Source organism: Lytechinus variegatus, chromosome 5 (assembly GCF_018143015.1).
Source record: "Lytechinus variegatus isolate NC3 chromosome 5, Lvar_3.0, whole genome shotgun sequence".
NCBI lineage: Eukaryota > Metazoa > Echinodermata > Echinoidea > Temnopleuroida > Toxopneustidae > Lytechinus > Lytechinus variegatus.
In genome coordinates this window covers 8900104-8916820 of record NC_054744.1, presented here as the reverse complement: position 1 = coordinate 8916820, position 16717 = coordinate 8900104, and the positions used below count along the sequence as shown (strand labels likewise).

Below are 16717 nucleotides of genomic sequence, written 5' to 3'. Positions count from 1 at the left end.
TGAAACTATAAAACACTTTTGATCACTATCTACCAAATATGACTGTATCTGGGCACTTGTTTGCCGTCCAAAACCAACATTTATGTTTCTTCCATCAAACGGAGGGAAGTACTGACAAAACATGCCTTGTTTATGAAATTAGAATTAGCCCATTTCAAACAATAAATCATATTTATGATTCCCATTTCCTTCTCTCTGACGTGGTTGTCAATTTTGATTGTTAAACAAATTTGCTGACACTACATAATAGTCGCTATCACATTGCCGGTATATAAGAACGATCGCTGCCCTAAAATCTTCATTTTATGAGCGAGCCCTGTCAGCGAGCGAGAGAAGAGAGAAATTTGGTAAACTAAGAATAATTTGAATAATTGTAATTCATGACGACCAAACCCCCACCCCACCATAGATAAAACTGCATCTGACCAGCACTAGTTAGCTTTTTATCAAGCAATTTGATTGCGATAAAATATGATTAAGTGCAACAGAGAGGCAAAATTAGTATGTATCTCTAAGATAATCATAATTATTCACTTATGATGATGATGATGCTAGGCAAAATTAGGATTATATCTCCATGGTAATCATATTTACTAATCACAAAGCATGGAATGTTAATTTTTGACGATGCGTTTTCAACTCGCCCCTATGTGGTTTCGTTACGCCTTTTCAATTTTTATTCGGCTTGTCATACCATATCTCAGTTGAACGGAGAGATATTGCCTGATAGTGGTATCATTTCAAAGCTGAATATTCATGTACATTGGCGGATCCAAGGGGGAGGGGGAAACAATCGGCCCGTGCCCCCCCCCCCTTGAGAGCCATAATCAATTTTCGATGTAAATATGCCGTTTTACACATATGCCTCCCCCTTAAAAGTAATGTTCAGCATTCATTTTTAATTAGATCTATGGCATTCAAATACTAGTGAGGACTTTTTTTTTAATTTTTACATTTTATTTATTTGCTTGTCAAATGTTTCGTGGAAGAAATAGCCTTAAAATTGGGGTGAAAACATGCTCTTTTTTTTGCTTGTCAAATTTTCCCCGGGAAAATGTCCCCCCCCCCCAAGGAAAAACCTGGATCCGTGCCCCTGTACAAGTATTAATCATGTCTGTAAGAGTGCAATAGCACGTGAATTCGTGACACCGCGATTAATTGAATGAAAAATGGCGAGGGTAGTGGGAGGGGGGGGGGGGCGGTAGGCCTACACTCGAAATCAAAGGGAGAGATACGTATCATATTTTAAACGTGATTTATAGAGTGGACTACTGTAGAGACCCAACACTCTTCACAATTATAATTACAGTGATTAAGAAAACCTTTAAAATCCTGACATAAAATTTCAACATATACATCGGCGGAGATGAAATTGGTCTTCTTTTTGGATGCTGTGCAGCACATTGTCAGGATCATTCGTATCATCCGCCAGGAGCGTGGTAATGCTCTCCTGGTAGGTGTTGGTGGAACTAGTAAGCAAGATTAGCCTCCCATATCTGTGGCTATGACTTTTCCATGAAGATCTGAAAAAAGCATCGGCCTGTGCCCCCCCCACCACTTAAGTTCCACCTCCCCATACTCAAACCAGCCTAAATCCTTGGACTTGCCCTTAATTGTTCGAATTGATGGGGTAATCCGGTACAGGTCGTAGCTTCATCTCACTTTTCTTTAACCTGTGAGTCACCACCGATATCCAAGAAATCCCGCCCGGTTGATTAAGCGGTTTACAATTAATATCAAAAGAAGCAGCTGTAAAGCAATGACCGGCAGGACCATACCACCAACCGACCCTGTAGTCCCTTGCGCATTGGCTGTTCATGTCAGGAGTAAGAAATGTCCTTCCATTGTGATACCAAAGTGTGTCGCCTGTGATGAACAGAAGGAAAACATAAAGAAAGTAATCAAAAAGGAAATGGAAAATTAGTAGAAAAAGGATAAAGAAAGGAACCAAGAGTGAATGAAGTTAGAAGTAATTTTTTAGGATAGAAGAACAAAAAAGGTGACCCTCCCCTTAACCAGAATGAAAAGAAAGAAAAGGGAGAATTTAGCTCTTTAGTCATGATATAAAAAAAAGCTTTTTAGAACAAAAATGAGTGGAATATTGAGACTACGGATTCAGATTAATGTCTATCACCGGGGTAGTACCGGAGGTGGGGGTACCTAAGAATAGGCTTGTACGCCAGTACATGCAAACAGTTAATACAACTTTCTTAAAGGAAAAGTCCACCCCAACACGAAGTTGATTTGAATAAAAAGAGAAAAATGTAACAAGCATAACACTGAAATAATTTCATCAAAATCGGATGTAAAATAAGAAAGTTATGACATTTTTAAAGTTTCGCTTAATTAAAAAAAAACAGTTATATGCACATCCTGGTCAGTATGCAAATGAGACTGATGATTGTCATCCACTCACTATTTCTTTTGTATTTTATTTTATGAAATATGAAATACTTTAATTTCTCCTCATTGTCAAGTGAAACAACGATTAATTATTCCTCCTGAACATGTGGAATTAGCATTGTTTAATACTATATGGTTTAGTGAAGTTGGTCCTTATAGTCAAATCTGTAAAAAAAAGTGAAATATTGTATAATTCAAACAATAAAAAACAAAAGAAATAGTGAGTGAGTGACATCATCGACTCTCTCATTTGCATCTCACTGAGTTGTGCACATAATTAAAACTGTTGAAACGCGAAACTTTAAAATGCCATAACTTTCTTATTTCACATCCGATTTTGATGAAATTTTCAGCATTATGCTTTCTTGATTTTGCTTTATTTATTCAAATCAACATTTTTCTGGGGTGGACTTGACCTTTGATAAAGATACTCGGAAGATAGTGGAGACCTTTTTTTTTCATTACCTGTATTACCCGAATAGCCGCTGACAGTCAGGAGGTAGCCCAGTGTTTCATTGTCAATTCGAAAGGTGTCGTAATTGGCATATAGAGTATTTCCTTTGAAGCCTTCCAGATCAACCCGCAGTTCGTAATTCCTTTGATTCGATAGCTGATGAATTATATCGTTACCGAGCCAGTGCTCGGAAGAGATACTCCCAAAACCGGTCTTGTAATCAGACCAGTTACGGTTGAAATTCTCAGAACCATCAGTTCTACGTTGAAAAACCTATTGCATTCCGCGGGAAGGAGCAAAGAAAAATGTGTGTATTCTTTTAACAAATTGTGACCTTTTCTGCCCTTATCTCAACATGTCACTTGTTTTCTCTATGATTTCCTTTGTTATACAGTACAATCCCCAGTGGCGTACCTGGGATTTTCCACAGGGGGGGGGGGGGGGCAAAACCGGTCGAAAAATGTGACAAGCAACACAAAAAAGCTCTTCAATCAAAAAGCTCTTCAATCGTACCAGAAAAAATTTTGACAAGCAAAAAAGAAAAAAAAGGTCTTCAATCAAAAAGCTCTTCAATCATACCCGAAAAAAAATTGACAAGCAAAAAAAGGGTCTTCAAGCCTTCACGCTCGTCAGGGGGGGGGAAAATAGGTATTCAAGCTCATCCGGGGGGCAGGGATATGTCCCTCTGCCCCCCCCCCCGTAGGTACGCTATGGACATTCCCCCTCCCCTTTCTTTCAATAATTATTGTGTCCTACATACGACCCGGGTACACGACACCAGCGCAATGCACCAATTACTGGTTAATGTGGTCAGACATGGCATACGAGCCAAACGACAAAAATGTTGACTTTTTCTACAAATATCGATTTTTCAATATTCAGGAAATAATTTCACATTTCTCTCGTTTCCTTTACTTTTTCCTTTCTTTTCCTCGCTTGCTGCTTAGTAGAAAACTTGCTCCACACTGTTAAACCATGGACCTATCACAAATAATAATTCGTAATAGATCCATGGATAACCCCCCCACCCCGTGATTTTACAGAAAAAAAAGAAGAGTTTGCAAAAAGCAATAACAGAATCATTCTGTGAATTCAGAAAACAGGAATTTTCTGCAATTAACAGAACAGGTCTGTTTAAAAGGGGAAAAGGGTGTTTTATTTAAGGAAATTTATAAGATTCCATACACCAAATACCAATTTCCTGTAAGATTGCGCAATCTGGTAAGATTGCAGGTGTTCTCGAGACTGCTGCAGGAACTTCTTTTATTTTAAGGACAACCCAGTGAGCAAAATATATGGGGCCTATATGGGTTACTTGTGGGCTTATCTGGGCTAAAATGTGGGCCCCATATGGGTTGCCCATGTGGGCTATGTATGGGTCCACATGGGCCCATCTGGGCCCCTTGTGTTTTTTACACCGTACACCCGTCTGGGGCCCATATGGGCCACGGTTTCGCGTGGGGTAAATATGGGCAGGCCCACATCGTACCCATGTAAACCATATGGGGCCCATTTGGGCTATGTATGGGCCCATATGGGCCCCACCTGGCCAATCTGGGACCCATATGTACACCCTTTGTGGGGCTCATTTGGGCCAAGTGGGTTTAGTGTGGGTTGAATATGGTCAGGCCCACATTGCTACCATATGGGCCCCATATGGGTTGCCCATGTGGGCTATGATTGGCCCATCTGGGACCCATGTGTTTTTTGCACCGTACACCCCGTCTGGACGCGGGTTTCCGTTTTACACCCTGGCGAAGGCATTTTCCGGAAAAGTAGCCAAAAAGCGACTAGTGAAGAGTCTACGTCTACGTTTGTTTGGGTATATTATCAGCTGGGCGCGCGATCCAAAGTCCGCACCGAAGTTATCCGCAGAACATACGGTACTTGCAAATGCAGCTGAGCTTATACTTTCCAGGTTCAATATGAATGTTTGCCTTGATCATTTGCCTTGCCGATTTGCTGATGTCTGTTTCTCTCTATATCTGTCTATGTATCTATCTCTCAAATTCTATCTCTTTTATCTATGTAACTGCAGTATCTATCTATCTAATAATCTTCTCTGTCTCTCTCATTCTTTATCTAACATCTATCTATCTCAAATTCTCTATCTATCCATCCATCTGTCTGTCTTTCTCTATTTCTCTCTCTCTACCTACCTATGTAACTACAGTATCTATCTGTTAATTTGTCGCTCTTCTCTCTCATTCTTGATCTATCTGACATCTATCTATCTCTCAAATTCTCCAGCTCTCCCCCTCTCTCTCAATCCATCTGTCTGTCTTTCTTCTATCTATTTATCTATCTATCTATGAAACTACAGTATCGGTTAATTTGTCTATCTTCTCTGTTTCTCTCATTCTTTATCTATCTAACATCTATTTATCTCTCAAATTCTCTATCTATCGATCTATCTATCCATCTGTCTGTCTTTCTCTATTTCTCTCTATCTATTTATCTATTTTTTTAAGTAGAGTATCTATCTATCTGTTAATTTGTTAATAATCTTCTCTGTCTCTTTCATTCTTTATCTATTTAATATCTCTCTCTCTCTCTCTATCTATCTATCTATCTATATATCTATCCATCTGTCTGTCTTTCTCTCATTCTCTCTACCTATTTATCTATCTATTTTTTTAACTAGAGTATCTATCTATCTGTTAATATTCTTTGTCTCTCTCCCTCTTTATCTATCCGAGTAACATCTATCTATCTCTCATCTATCTATCTCTCAAATCCTCTATCTATCCACCTGTCTGTCTTTCTCTATTTCTCTCTATCTATATATCTATCTATCTATGTATCTATCTATCTGTTAATTTGTCTATCTTTTCTGTCTCTCTCATTCTTGAGTCTATCTATCTGTCTCTCAAATTCTCTATCTCTCTCCTTCTCTAGCATCTGTCTGTCTTTTTTCTCTCTTTCTCTTTGTCCGTCCATATTTCTATCTATAACATCTCTCTCTCTATCTATCTATCTATCTATCATTCTCTCTCTCTCTCTCTCCCTCTATATATCGACCTCTCTGTCTCTCCCCCTCTCTCTATTTATCTATCTATCCATCCATCCCTCCCTCTTTCTCTCTCTTTCTATCTATCTATCCACCTCTCTCTCTGTCTCTCTCTCTATTTCTATCTATCTATCTGTCTATCGATCTATTTATCAGTCTTCTATATCTATCTTTCGGCAGCTTCTAAGTGTATCAATCCATCAAACTTCAATTTGTCTTTCCATTATAAGTATCTGTTTATTTTGATTTTGTCTGTCATTCTATTCATTTAGTTAATAATTTATTTTTAGAAAAAAAACTATCATAAACAACGCGACTGCAAAAGCATGTACGGATTTCACTCGATCCTGACTGCCGCTCTCTCTGTACATGATTCATGAAGTGCCGAGGAACTCTGTGTTCTGATCAGTAACTGTGCAAATTGCATGCGGTGGTGGACCACTGATCTCTGTGGATTCGCCTGTGTCGCACGCTGCATGCAACCAGCGACGTGTGTAGACTCTTTACTAGTCGCTTTTTGGCTACTTTTCCGGAAAATGCCTTCGCCAGGGTGTAAAACGGAAACGCGCCGTCTGGACCCCATATGGGCCAGGGTTTCGCGTGAGGTAAATATAGGCAGGCCCACATCGTACCCATGTAAACCATATGGGGCCAATTTGGGCTATGTATGGGCCCCACTTGACCAATCTGGGACCCATATGTACACCCTATGTGGGGCCCATTTGGGCCGAGTGGGTTTAGTGTGGGTTGTATATGGGCAGGCCCATATGGCCCATTTGGGGCCCATATGAAAACAATACTGCGTTTTTATATGGGTCCCATGTGGGCCCCATGTAGGTTCACGATGTTTTAATAAATTTAAAAAATTACATTAATTTGTGTCATTAAGGTGACTTTACAACCCAATACTCTACTCCTTATCATATCCTATAATCCTACATTCTAACCCTAAATCCTAATCCTATCCTATACCTAACCACTGAATCTTGTTATTGACTTCTATATATACAGCGAGTTTGCTATACTTGACAGGCAATGGTTAATAACTATTTTCAATATTTAACCTTGAAAATTTTGTCCTGAAATTAAATGTTTCGATTTTTAATTTTATAGTAATAAATTACATACTTTTCTGAAACTTTTTACGGTGGAATCCTTGCATAAACAAAAACATTTCAATTGTTGTAGCTGTTTTAGCTAAAATTTTGGTCATTTACTGTTGTAATGAATATTCATGACAGCAGTCTAGATCGATCGATCCAGTGATATGCCCATCTCCAGCCCAGCTGATATTCATCTGGTACATATGGGCCCAGATATATCCCAGATGGGTCCCACATAATTTAGCCCATCTGGGTCCCACTTGGAAATGCCCATCTCCAGCCCAGATGATATTCATCTGGTACATATGGGCCCAGATATAACCCAGATGGGTCCCACATATTTTAGCCCATCTGGGTCCCACTTGGAAATGCCCATCTCCAGCCCAGATGATATTCATCTGGCACATATGGGCCCAGATATATCCCAGATGGGTCCCACATATTTTAGCCCATCTGGGTCCCACTAAACGCCCATCTCCAGCCCAGATGATATTCATCTGGTACATATGGGCCCAGATATAACCCAGATGGGTCCAACATATTTTAGCCCATCTGGGTCCCGCTTGGAAATGCCCATTTCCAGCCCAGATGATGTTCATCTGGTACATATGGGCCCAGATACATCCCAGATTGGTCCCATATATTTTTGTCCATCTGGGTCCCACTTGAAAATGCCCATCTCCAGCCCAGATGATATTCATCTGGAACATATGGGCCCAGATGGGTCCCACATAATTTAGCCCATCTGGGTCCCACTTGGAAATGCCCATCTCCAGCCCAGATGATATTCATCTGGTACATATGGGCCCAGATTTAACCCAGATGGGCCCCACATATTTTAGCCCACCTGGGTCACACTTGGAAATGCCCATCTCTAGCCCAGATGATATTCATCTGGTACATATGGGCCCAGATTTAACCCAGATGGGTCCCACATATTTTAGCCCATCTGGGTCCCACTTGGAAATGCCCATCTCCAGCCCAGATGATATTCATCTGGTACATATGGGCCCAGATATAACGCAGATGGGCCCCATATACAGTGCGTATCAAAAAAAGTTTACACTTTGAAAAAGCTCTGGGTATTAACAAATATACAACATGTGGGTAATTTTTACACATATAATCTTCGGTTTGGGTCTCATTTATCCAATGAAAGTAAAAGTTTTGACAGAATGTTACACTTGAGTGAGCACTGTCCATTTTTGTAAAGCTCGCAGAAATCTGTTTGCGCAGAAATGCTCGTTTTCACGCAGTGTCAAGGGGAAAGGGCAAAATCAAATTTACCTTGCGATACATTTTTCCTACCTTTCCCTTGCACTTTTAGTAAATTAAGATAAAAACAGATACATTCAAGCATTTTTAAACAAATTTGCCACCCAAATTGAAATTTCAACACTTAGTAAGCATAACTTATACCCTTTTTGTGCCAGCTGGATCTGAGGACATAACTGAATCTGAACAAAAGTTTACATCAGACATCTCCAGCACTTTTTCACTAAGTTTTTATTATTTAAAGTGGGTTGACACTTAATTTTTCATTTAATACTTGTTTCTCCACACTTTTCCCAAGTTGACAATGATTAACAAAATAAAAATCAAGCCTAATTCATTTTATGTAAATCACAGCTCAGTGTAAATAAAATATCGTCTTGATGGCCTTGGTGTGTGGGGGAGTGGGGCGGGGCGCAATGCACTCTTCGAAGTGTATTGGGCAAGGAAACAAGTTAAAAGAGGTCAAAGATATCTTCAAATCAATTTTACTTGCTAAATTCTACGTGTTCTTCATGATAAATGTTTACTTTTATTCGCATAGCTATTTCAAAGTTCTGCGCAAATCATTTTTCACTAACTTTTCAAAAGTAAGTGGTGCTCACTCAAGCGGAAATATTTTTCGATAGTTATATCGTCATTTGCTTAAATGGATCTGTACCAATGTTAAAATGTGGAAAAATCTTCAGGATATTACAAATGTATAATTTTACAGGGTTTTTTCAAAGTGTAAACTTTTTTTTGATACGCACTGTATATGGGCCCCATGTGGACCTACCCACTTCTAGCCCATATGGTTTCCATATGGGCCATATGGGTCCCAGATAACCCACATTGGATCCATATGGGGTCCAGATATTTTGCTATCTGGGTAATTATGCCACTTCGCCCATATAGATACCACATGGGGCCCATATGGTTTTATTATGTGGGTTCTAGGTGGGAAAACCCATATGGGCCCCATATGGGTTTTATATGTTCCTATATGGGCTCAGGCGATCCATAATTATGCCACTTCGCCCATATAGATACCACATGGGGCCCATATGGTTTTATTATGTGGGTTCTAGGTGGGAAAACCCATATAGGCCCCATATGGGTTTTATATGTTTCTATCTGGGCTCAGTCGATCCATAATTATGCCACTTCGCCCATATAGATACCACATGGGCCGCATATGGGTTTTATATGTTTCTATCTGGGCTCGGTCGACCCTGAAATAAGACCACATCGCCCATATAGATACCACATGGGGCCCATATGGTTTTTATTATCTGGGTTCTAGGTGGAGAAACCATATGGGCCACATATGGGTTTTACATGGTACATATGGGCCCCAGTAGGCCCACAAGTCATGATTCCCATATGGGCCCCAGATACTTTGCTATCCGGGAAATTTATTAACAGTGCATAATTTATGCCTTATCTGGCCCCCAAAAATTTGTGCCTAGTTATACGCTACTCACAAACACAGGTTAAAATTCAATGGGTGGGCAATCGTCTTGGAAAAACTCTACCCAAGAAGTGGGTCTATACTGTGATGTACTCACCGTCCAATTGCCCCCGTCGGTCTCCATGTCACAGTAAACGTTGGTATGCTTTCCAGGGTATATGGCGTACACGCCACTACTGACGTTTGCCCCACGAGCCTGGATGTCGGCACAGTCCATTGGTTGCCCAGGAACCAAAGAGGGCGACATGCTGCCATCTTCTGTAGTTAAAGGGGAATCCAACCCAAATAAAAACTTGTTTTTATAAAGAAAAGAAAAATCAAACAAGTTTATAGGTGAAAGTTTGAACAATATTGGACAAACAACAAGAAAGTTATGAATTTTTTAATGTCGTAAATATTGGTGATCACTATACACATGGAATCTTCAAATTGGGATGTCATAGTGATGTAAGGCAAGTGCTTCTCTTCCATGAAATGCAATACATAATTATGGCTAAAATGTCATTTTTCCCAATAGTTTTATTTCAAATTATATTTTTCTTACATGAGGACTTAAAACAATATACATCGGTTATAATTAGATTACAGCCCCAGGGGAATGAATACTTAAAGGAGAAAACGACAAATCCCTGATAATAAAGAACATGACGTATGGGAAAGTTGTCCTTGCCCCTTGTCATGATTTACTTACCCAGTTGCCAAATTGAAATCTACATAGTATTAGTGATCTCAATTCTAAAGCAGCCATAACTTTCTTATTGCTTGTCCGATTTCTTTCAAATTTTCACCATTCTGCTTACTTTATTTTCCTCCTCCCCAACACAACATTCTATGGCGAAGGCTGGATTCCCCTTTAAAATATTTTAAATATGACTAGCCGGGATATTTGGACCCATATCACTTCCGAGACCTCGGCCGCCGATCGCGCGAGAGCAGCGAAAAATTGCACAGGGGTAGCGTGCGATAAAATCTACAAGATTGTATGGTTAATTTTATTTTTCCGAAATAATACAATTTTTTATATGAATCAATTATGCAAATTTATGCGTAAGATGAGGAATATATTAATGGTTAACTTAGAACCGGTTAATTCCGAACTTTACGTTAAACCAACGAGATAAAGTTAATATCTTTTGTCATTAATGGCAATGAGGGTGCTGCCTCATTCATGGAACGAGATGCGTACTCTTAGTCTTATTCCGAAGACGCAAGTCATGAATATTCACATTGGGATCTGGAACTCGTGTGGGGAAAAAAAACTTCGCTACCCGGGCGTCGCAAATAAAATATCAGCGAGCTGCGCAGTCGAAAAATTTCGCGCAGCGGATTTTATATCGCGAAAATGCCGATATGTTGGGGGGGGGGGGGCGGAATCCGCTTCGGGTCTTATATTTTTAGCTTCCAAATTACATGTTGGTGTTATACATATACATTAAAGAATAATCTTCAAGCAAAATTAGAACATGATCGGTTGCTCAAGATCTACCGAAGTGTCTCGTTGCGTCTCGTTGCCAATCTCTAATTGAAGGATTTAAGGGAAACAATTTCAAGAAAGTATCCCGAAAAATGGGGCTAACTTTATACAGGGCTGCTAACTCTCACGCAATCTGCGTGAGTCCCTAGCATTTCACCCGATTCTCACACTCTCACGCTGATCATAGGAATTCTCACGCTGAACCCCGAAAATAGAGAGAAAAAAAGTTTATTAGCCTATATCGGATATTCAATAACATTATAACCCGGCCAGGCGAAAGTTTCAAAGTTTTTAACCCCACATGCGCAAAGCTAATATACCATCAATGCAAATTGGTTTCGGTTTGCCGCGCAAAGACAAGATATTGAGTTGCGATTGGCTTACTGTATTCCGCGTGTGAGTGCGGGTGGCGTCGAAATTTTACTATGAAGCGGGGGTTTTGTGCGCACGAGGCACAACGAGCGATCGAGTGTCAATGCAATGCCAGCAGCCATGCCATGCGATAGCCCGCCGGCCCGGCCGGCACCGGCACGGCGCTGAGATGCCGCGCCGGCGCCCGCGCAACTCAGTATACTTCTACTTCAGATTTCAGCCGGTAGGTAAGTTGTCTCTTGTCTTGTCTTGAAAATATGTTTTGATCAGATCCTTTATATGCCATTATTATGGTAGTAAGAATGACTTTGGAAGGATGCTTGTATAACGTTACATCAAAGCCCATTAGATTAATTTAACTGGATGCGATGTAGGGAAATGGCTTTGCTAATTGACACCCAGTATGGACAGCCATCATAATGACCACTTGTTCTAGTATCGTCTTGGGGAGCAGCAGATAATCACAGGCTGATGGCGTCGCAGAGAGCAACCTCCAGTTACAACAAAGCCCATTAGAATAATTTAACTGGATGAGAGGTAGGGAAATGGCTTTGCTAATTGACACCCAGTATGGACAGCCATCATAATGACCACTTGTTCTAGTATCGTCTTGGGAGCAGCAGATAATCACAGGTTGAGGTTTCACTGCTATTATAAAGAGAGTTGATATGGAATAATGCACTTAAAAATGTGGATTTTTTTTCAAGGTAAGTGAACTTCATTAAAAATAATCAATTAACCTATTTGAATCCTGCCTTATGTATTTATGGAATCAGAGTTAAAAGTATGTGCCAGATTGCACCATTTAAATTGCAAAATTGTAAAAGCTCCCTACCGTGGAAGGGGGGACACCCCCCTTCCACACCATCCCCCCTCGGGCGCTCCGCGCCCTCTGGCTTCGTCGCTTCGCTCCCTCGCAATGTCTCACTCCAAACTCTTCTCAAAGGATTGCAGCCCTGCTTTATATCAAGTAGACTAACCAATTTCACAGGCTTTCTTCTGAACAGGGAAAGACCCTTTCCCACGTTTGCCGTAGGAACGTTTGCCATCGATTCGGTACGTCATCTTTTGCGGAACTTCTTTCCCGTCCTGCATGATCGGCTCGCAGTTCCCATTGATATCGACGCCTCGCTGTTTCTGCGATTGCTCAGGAGATGCCCAACCTGTAAATGATACGAGAATAATTAGTGATACAAGTGCCCATGTTTTAGTAGGTAGGCCTCATAAGAAAATCTTGAGGTTTGTTTTCATACGAATAGTACAAGGTACATAATTAATGATGTTCCGAGCTAAAGTTTGCAGCATATGCCATCAGCAAAGCGCCATAAGCCAATAGGCCTAGCACTGGTCTGGGTTGGTCTTATTTCATCTCAGTATCCATGTACATTCCACTCGGACAGGTGTTGAAGAATGTATGGATGGTTTTTATTTCTGCATTATCTTTGTTGTCCTCCAGGTTTTACATCCGTAGATCAGCACTCATACATGCAATACAATCTAAAGATTCGAAGCTTAGTTCCTGTTGCAGAACCTTTTCGGTAAATTGTCATTTCGTCCACTGCCAATTTATCCACCCACCACATGGTCTACCTTCATTTAGTCTAATGCCATTACGTCCATCAACATTTCGTCTAACAACCATTTGTCCAATCATCACTTCGTCTTATCACCTGTTCGTCTATGACCATTTCGTCTCGCAACCAGTTGGTCTAATATTTGTTTTACTTTCATTCATTTTGCCCAATTAATAACACTTAGTTTAATATTAGACCAAATGATATATGGACTTAACGGCTATTGGACCAACTGGTTATTATAAAAAATGGTGAGTGGACGAAATGGCAATTAGACCATGTGGATATTGGACGAACTGATGGTAGACCAAATAATAGTAGACGAGTTGAAGATTGGACGAAATAGAAATAATCCATCTTTTCGGATGTCTACAAATGTGTTTGTTTTTACTTTGTTGTTTATTTCCAATCTTGGATCCAGCGAATGTCGTTACCCCTGCCTGATATGGTGGTCTTAATGTTCAACTCAGTGACCAGGAGGAAAAGAAACGGTGAAAGCAAGCATCCTTGAAGAAGTCCAATCTTTGCTTTGTAGTTCCCCGACAGCTTGTCGGACTGAGAAATTCTGCATCTCATTTTATTCCATGCACTTCAATTCATCTTCCTCGTTTTCTCAATTTTTCAATGGCACATGAAAAATTCGTCTTGGTTACACTTACCCTTGTTGAGCTGAGAGATGGCAAGGACGATAGCGAAAACACTTCTACATCTACAAAAAGCCATAGCTACAGTTGGAGTTACGGATGAGGATTAATCCTCAGAGAAATAATATAATGGCAAGAGTTCTGTTTTGACATCTCTTGCCATCATATTTATCGATTTAAAGGTGGGCGATTTCATCAAGTTTACGATTATGGTAATCAGGCCTTTACGGCTACTTCTGTGGTGTTCTCGATTTTCATTGGCTGCACCTGCTCAGCCTTGTAGCCCTGAGGCCTGTTGCAGAAAGAGTTGCGTTTAAACGCAAGTCAAAAATGCGCGCTGTTCATTGGTTGAAAATCAAGTTGCGCATGATTTTTAGAGTTGCAATAAATTGAAATTCTAAAACTCATGCGCAACTTGATTTTCAACCAATGAACAACGCGCATTTAGGACTTGCGATTGATTTTTGGCTTGCGCAACTCTTTCTGCAACGGGCCCCTGGTCGTCAGGTTTGGGTAATAAATTAAAATTAGCACATTCGAAACGTGCGCAAGGCGATCCCCAGATAGAGTCCATGGTTTTTATGTGCCTACTCGATTAACAATTAAATCTTTGGAAGTGGAGAGTGCGACGTACTTTTTTGCGTAGTTTGTAATCTAGACCATCTTTCATGGGATTTTTATGTTCGGGGAAAGCTATATACATGTACGATACATTAAAGGTATAGCGTATGAGGTGTGATATTCTCACCTCCATAACACATTTTCGACAATGAAATATCAAATATCCCCCCCCCCCTTTCCCCGTTATTTTATTTTTTGGGGGTATGGTGATTAGTTTTGTACATTTTGATAATCCAAGGGCAATAAAGCTGAGGTCGTGGAAGCATTTTGGCTGTTGGCCTCAATACCCCTTTAATTATCCCTGAAACTTTTGGTGCATGTTTACATTGCTTCTTCGTGCTTTAATAACAAGAAGAGCCCAATAAGAAGGAGTCCTAGTTGTCCGAAAAATAGTTTATTCAAGGTCTAAAAAAATTGTCACATTTCCCTCTGAGATGATGCCCTTATAATTGATTTTCTTCATATAAGCTTCAAGGAATAAGCAAACGAATGGATATGACCATTTACTTTTGAAATTAAGATAACTATGCTATTAACTTTTATCGAAGTTTTCGATCTGAATTGACATTCAATTTGACTGGGTAACATATTTCATGTAACTGTCGATATCCGATATATTCTCACGAAGATTTCGTTAAAATATAAAAATACTTTAGAACGACTAATGTATATATTGATATACAGAAATACAGTTGATATGAGATGACCTTTGTCCCTTATATAGTGACTTGACTTTATACAAATTTAGTCGCTGATATACATGGTTATCAGACTTAAGTTTGAATATAAAATTGTATTCAAATCTCAACCTTTGGTTTATATGCTGATACCTTAACATGGTTAAAGTTTATTGACTCCGCATGACATTTTAGTCTTTCCCCAATTCAAAGACGGGAGGAAGATAAGCTGTCGATATTTGATAACGATTCTATAATAATATATTTATTCACGTATTTAATCTAAAATCCTATTTTGTGTTTTGTAATGCTACATCAGCATTATATTAGTGGTTCGATGACCTTTGACCTTCGTGATGTGATATGGAATCCATGATCAATGAGCTTTTATTATCCTTATGATTAATTTTGTTAGGTTGTCAGGATTTGATAAAGATGGCGCCGTCGTCAATGCCTTGGGATATTGGTATCATTGTCTCACTTACGCAGACTACTATCATGACTAAAGACGGGGAACCAAGCACCCCTCTCATCTCTGGTATTTAATAATGGTCTGCAAATATTATCAAAAACACGTAGATAAAGTACAGTGTGTCGTTTGATTCTATAGTCCTTGCCCCTCCAAAGTACTTCAGAGTCCCGTAACACAAATGTTAGCGATTGATAAATCGTGCGTTTGATTTTTTGATTGCGCAAGGCAATGCAAATCAATCGTAAAAAAGAATATTCTACGATGATCGCTGAGTTTTGTGTGACGAGCCCCAGATGTGACGTGCTCTGGCAGCTAGACATCCCAGGTAATAAACCTAAATATTAAAATCATGACTCCACTAAAAATTGTTTGTTGTAGTTTTATAATGAAACTAAGTTAGGGGCTTGCCTCCTGTACAAGCTTTGCTTTTTTCGGCAAGTCCCTCCGTTTTACTTTCAAATACAAATGTCATTTCAGATAAATTTATTTACTCAATTGTGTTCTTTAAATTTATGATTATTGATATATACATATTATATTTCGTAGTATTTTCGACCTTGTTTTGTTATGTTTATTATATTATTGTTATGTTCATTATATTACTGTGAAACGGAAATAAATAAATCAAATCAAAATCAAATCAATGTTTATACCCCGTCATCCGAGGGTATTCCATAACCCAACTCTATAATTTTATTTCCATCTTTACCGTTGGCTCAATAGTTTGTTAATAATCACATTAATCTGTTTCGGCGGCGGTACAAATGAATAATGCATGCATGGAACTGGTAGAAATGGAGCGGGGCGGGGCTGCCTTCTTTAGTGCAAATGAAAAAAGAGACAAAGAACAAAATGGGAAAGGGAAAGAAAAATGAAGTAGTTAAAAAAGAGAAGGATTTGACATGTACATAATGCCGCTTGGGCCGTAGGCTACTAAACCCAATTGAATTTTTTAATAGGTAAAGGTAAAACCGACGTCTGTTACAATATTATAAGCGAATCGTGTTTATATTGTAACTCGCCGGGTAAGTTCGCGTTAAAGTGTTCTATTGCAAATATATATATATATATATATATATATATATATATATATATATACGAGCGCACAGTGAATGGCGAGTTTACCGGGGAGTTTATGCGAGAAAATCACTTCAGTACAAAATATTTAGTAAATATTTTGTACTGAAG

The 16717-nt window shown here is 39.5% G+C and overlaps 1 protein-coding gene across 1 annotated transcript; it reads right to left on the bottom strand.

The window, feature by feature from the left end:
* Positions 1 to 1551: 1551 nt before the first annotated feature.
* LOC121414853 (fibrinogen-like protein A) lies at positions 1552 to 13838 on the bottom strand. Its single transcript, XM_041607907.1, has 5 exons — positions 13775 to 13838; positions 12522 to 12704; positions 9793 to 9953; positions 2869 to 3130; positions 1552 to 1866 (listed from the first exon to the last, which is right to left on the bottom strand). Exons 1-5 carry the CDS (start codon positions 13836 to 13838, stop codon positions 1610 to 1612), a joined length of 927 nt encoding a protein of 308 aa, XP_041463841.1. The 3' UTR covers positions 1552 to 1609.
* Between the last annotated feature and the right edge of the window lie 2879 nt (positions 13839 to 16717).

Coding starts and splice junctions, on each gene's coding strand:
- LOC121414853 (XM_041607907.1), bottom strand. CDS start 13,838: ATGGCTTTTTGTAGATGTAGAAGTGTTTTCGCTATCGTCCTTGCCATC. Junction 12,705..13,774: donor CATCTCTCAGCTCAACAAGG/GTAAGTGTAACC, acceptor TATCATTTACAG/GTTGGGCATCTCCTGAGCAA. Junction 9,954..12,521: donor GAAGAAAGCCTGTGAAATTG/GTTAGTCTACTT, acceptor CTTTAACTACAG/AAGATGGCAGCATGTCGCCC.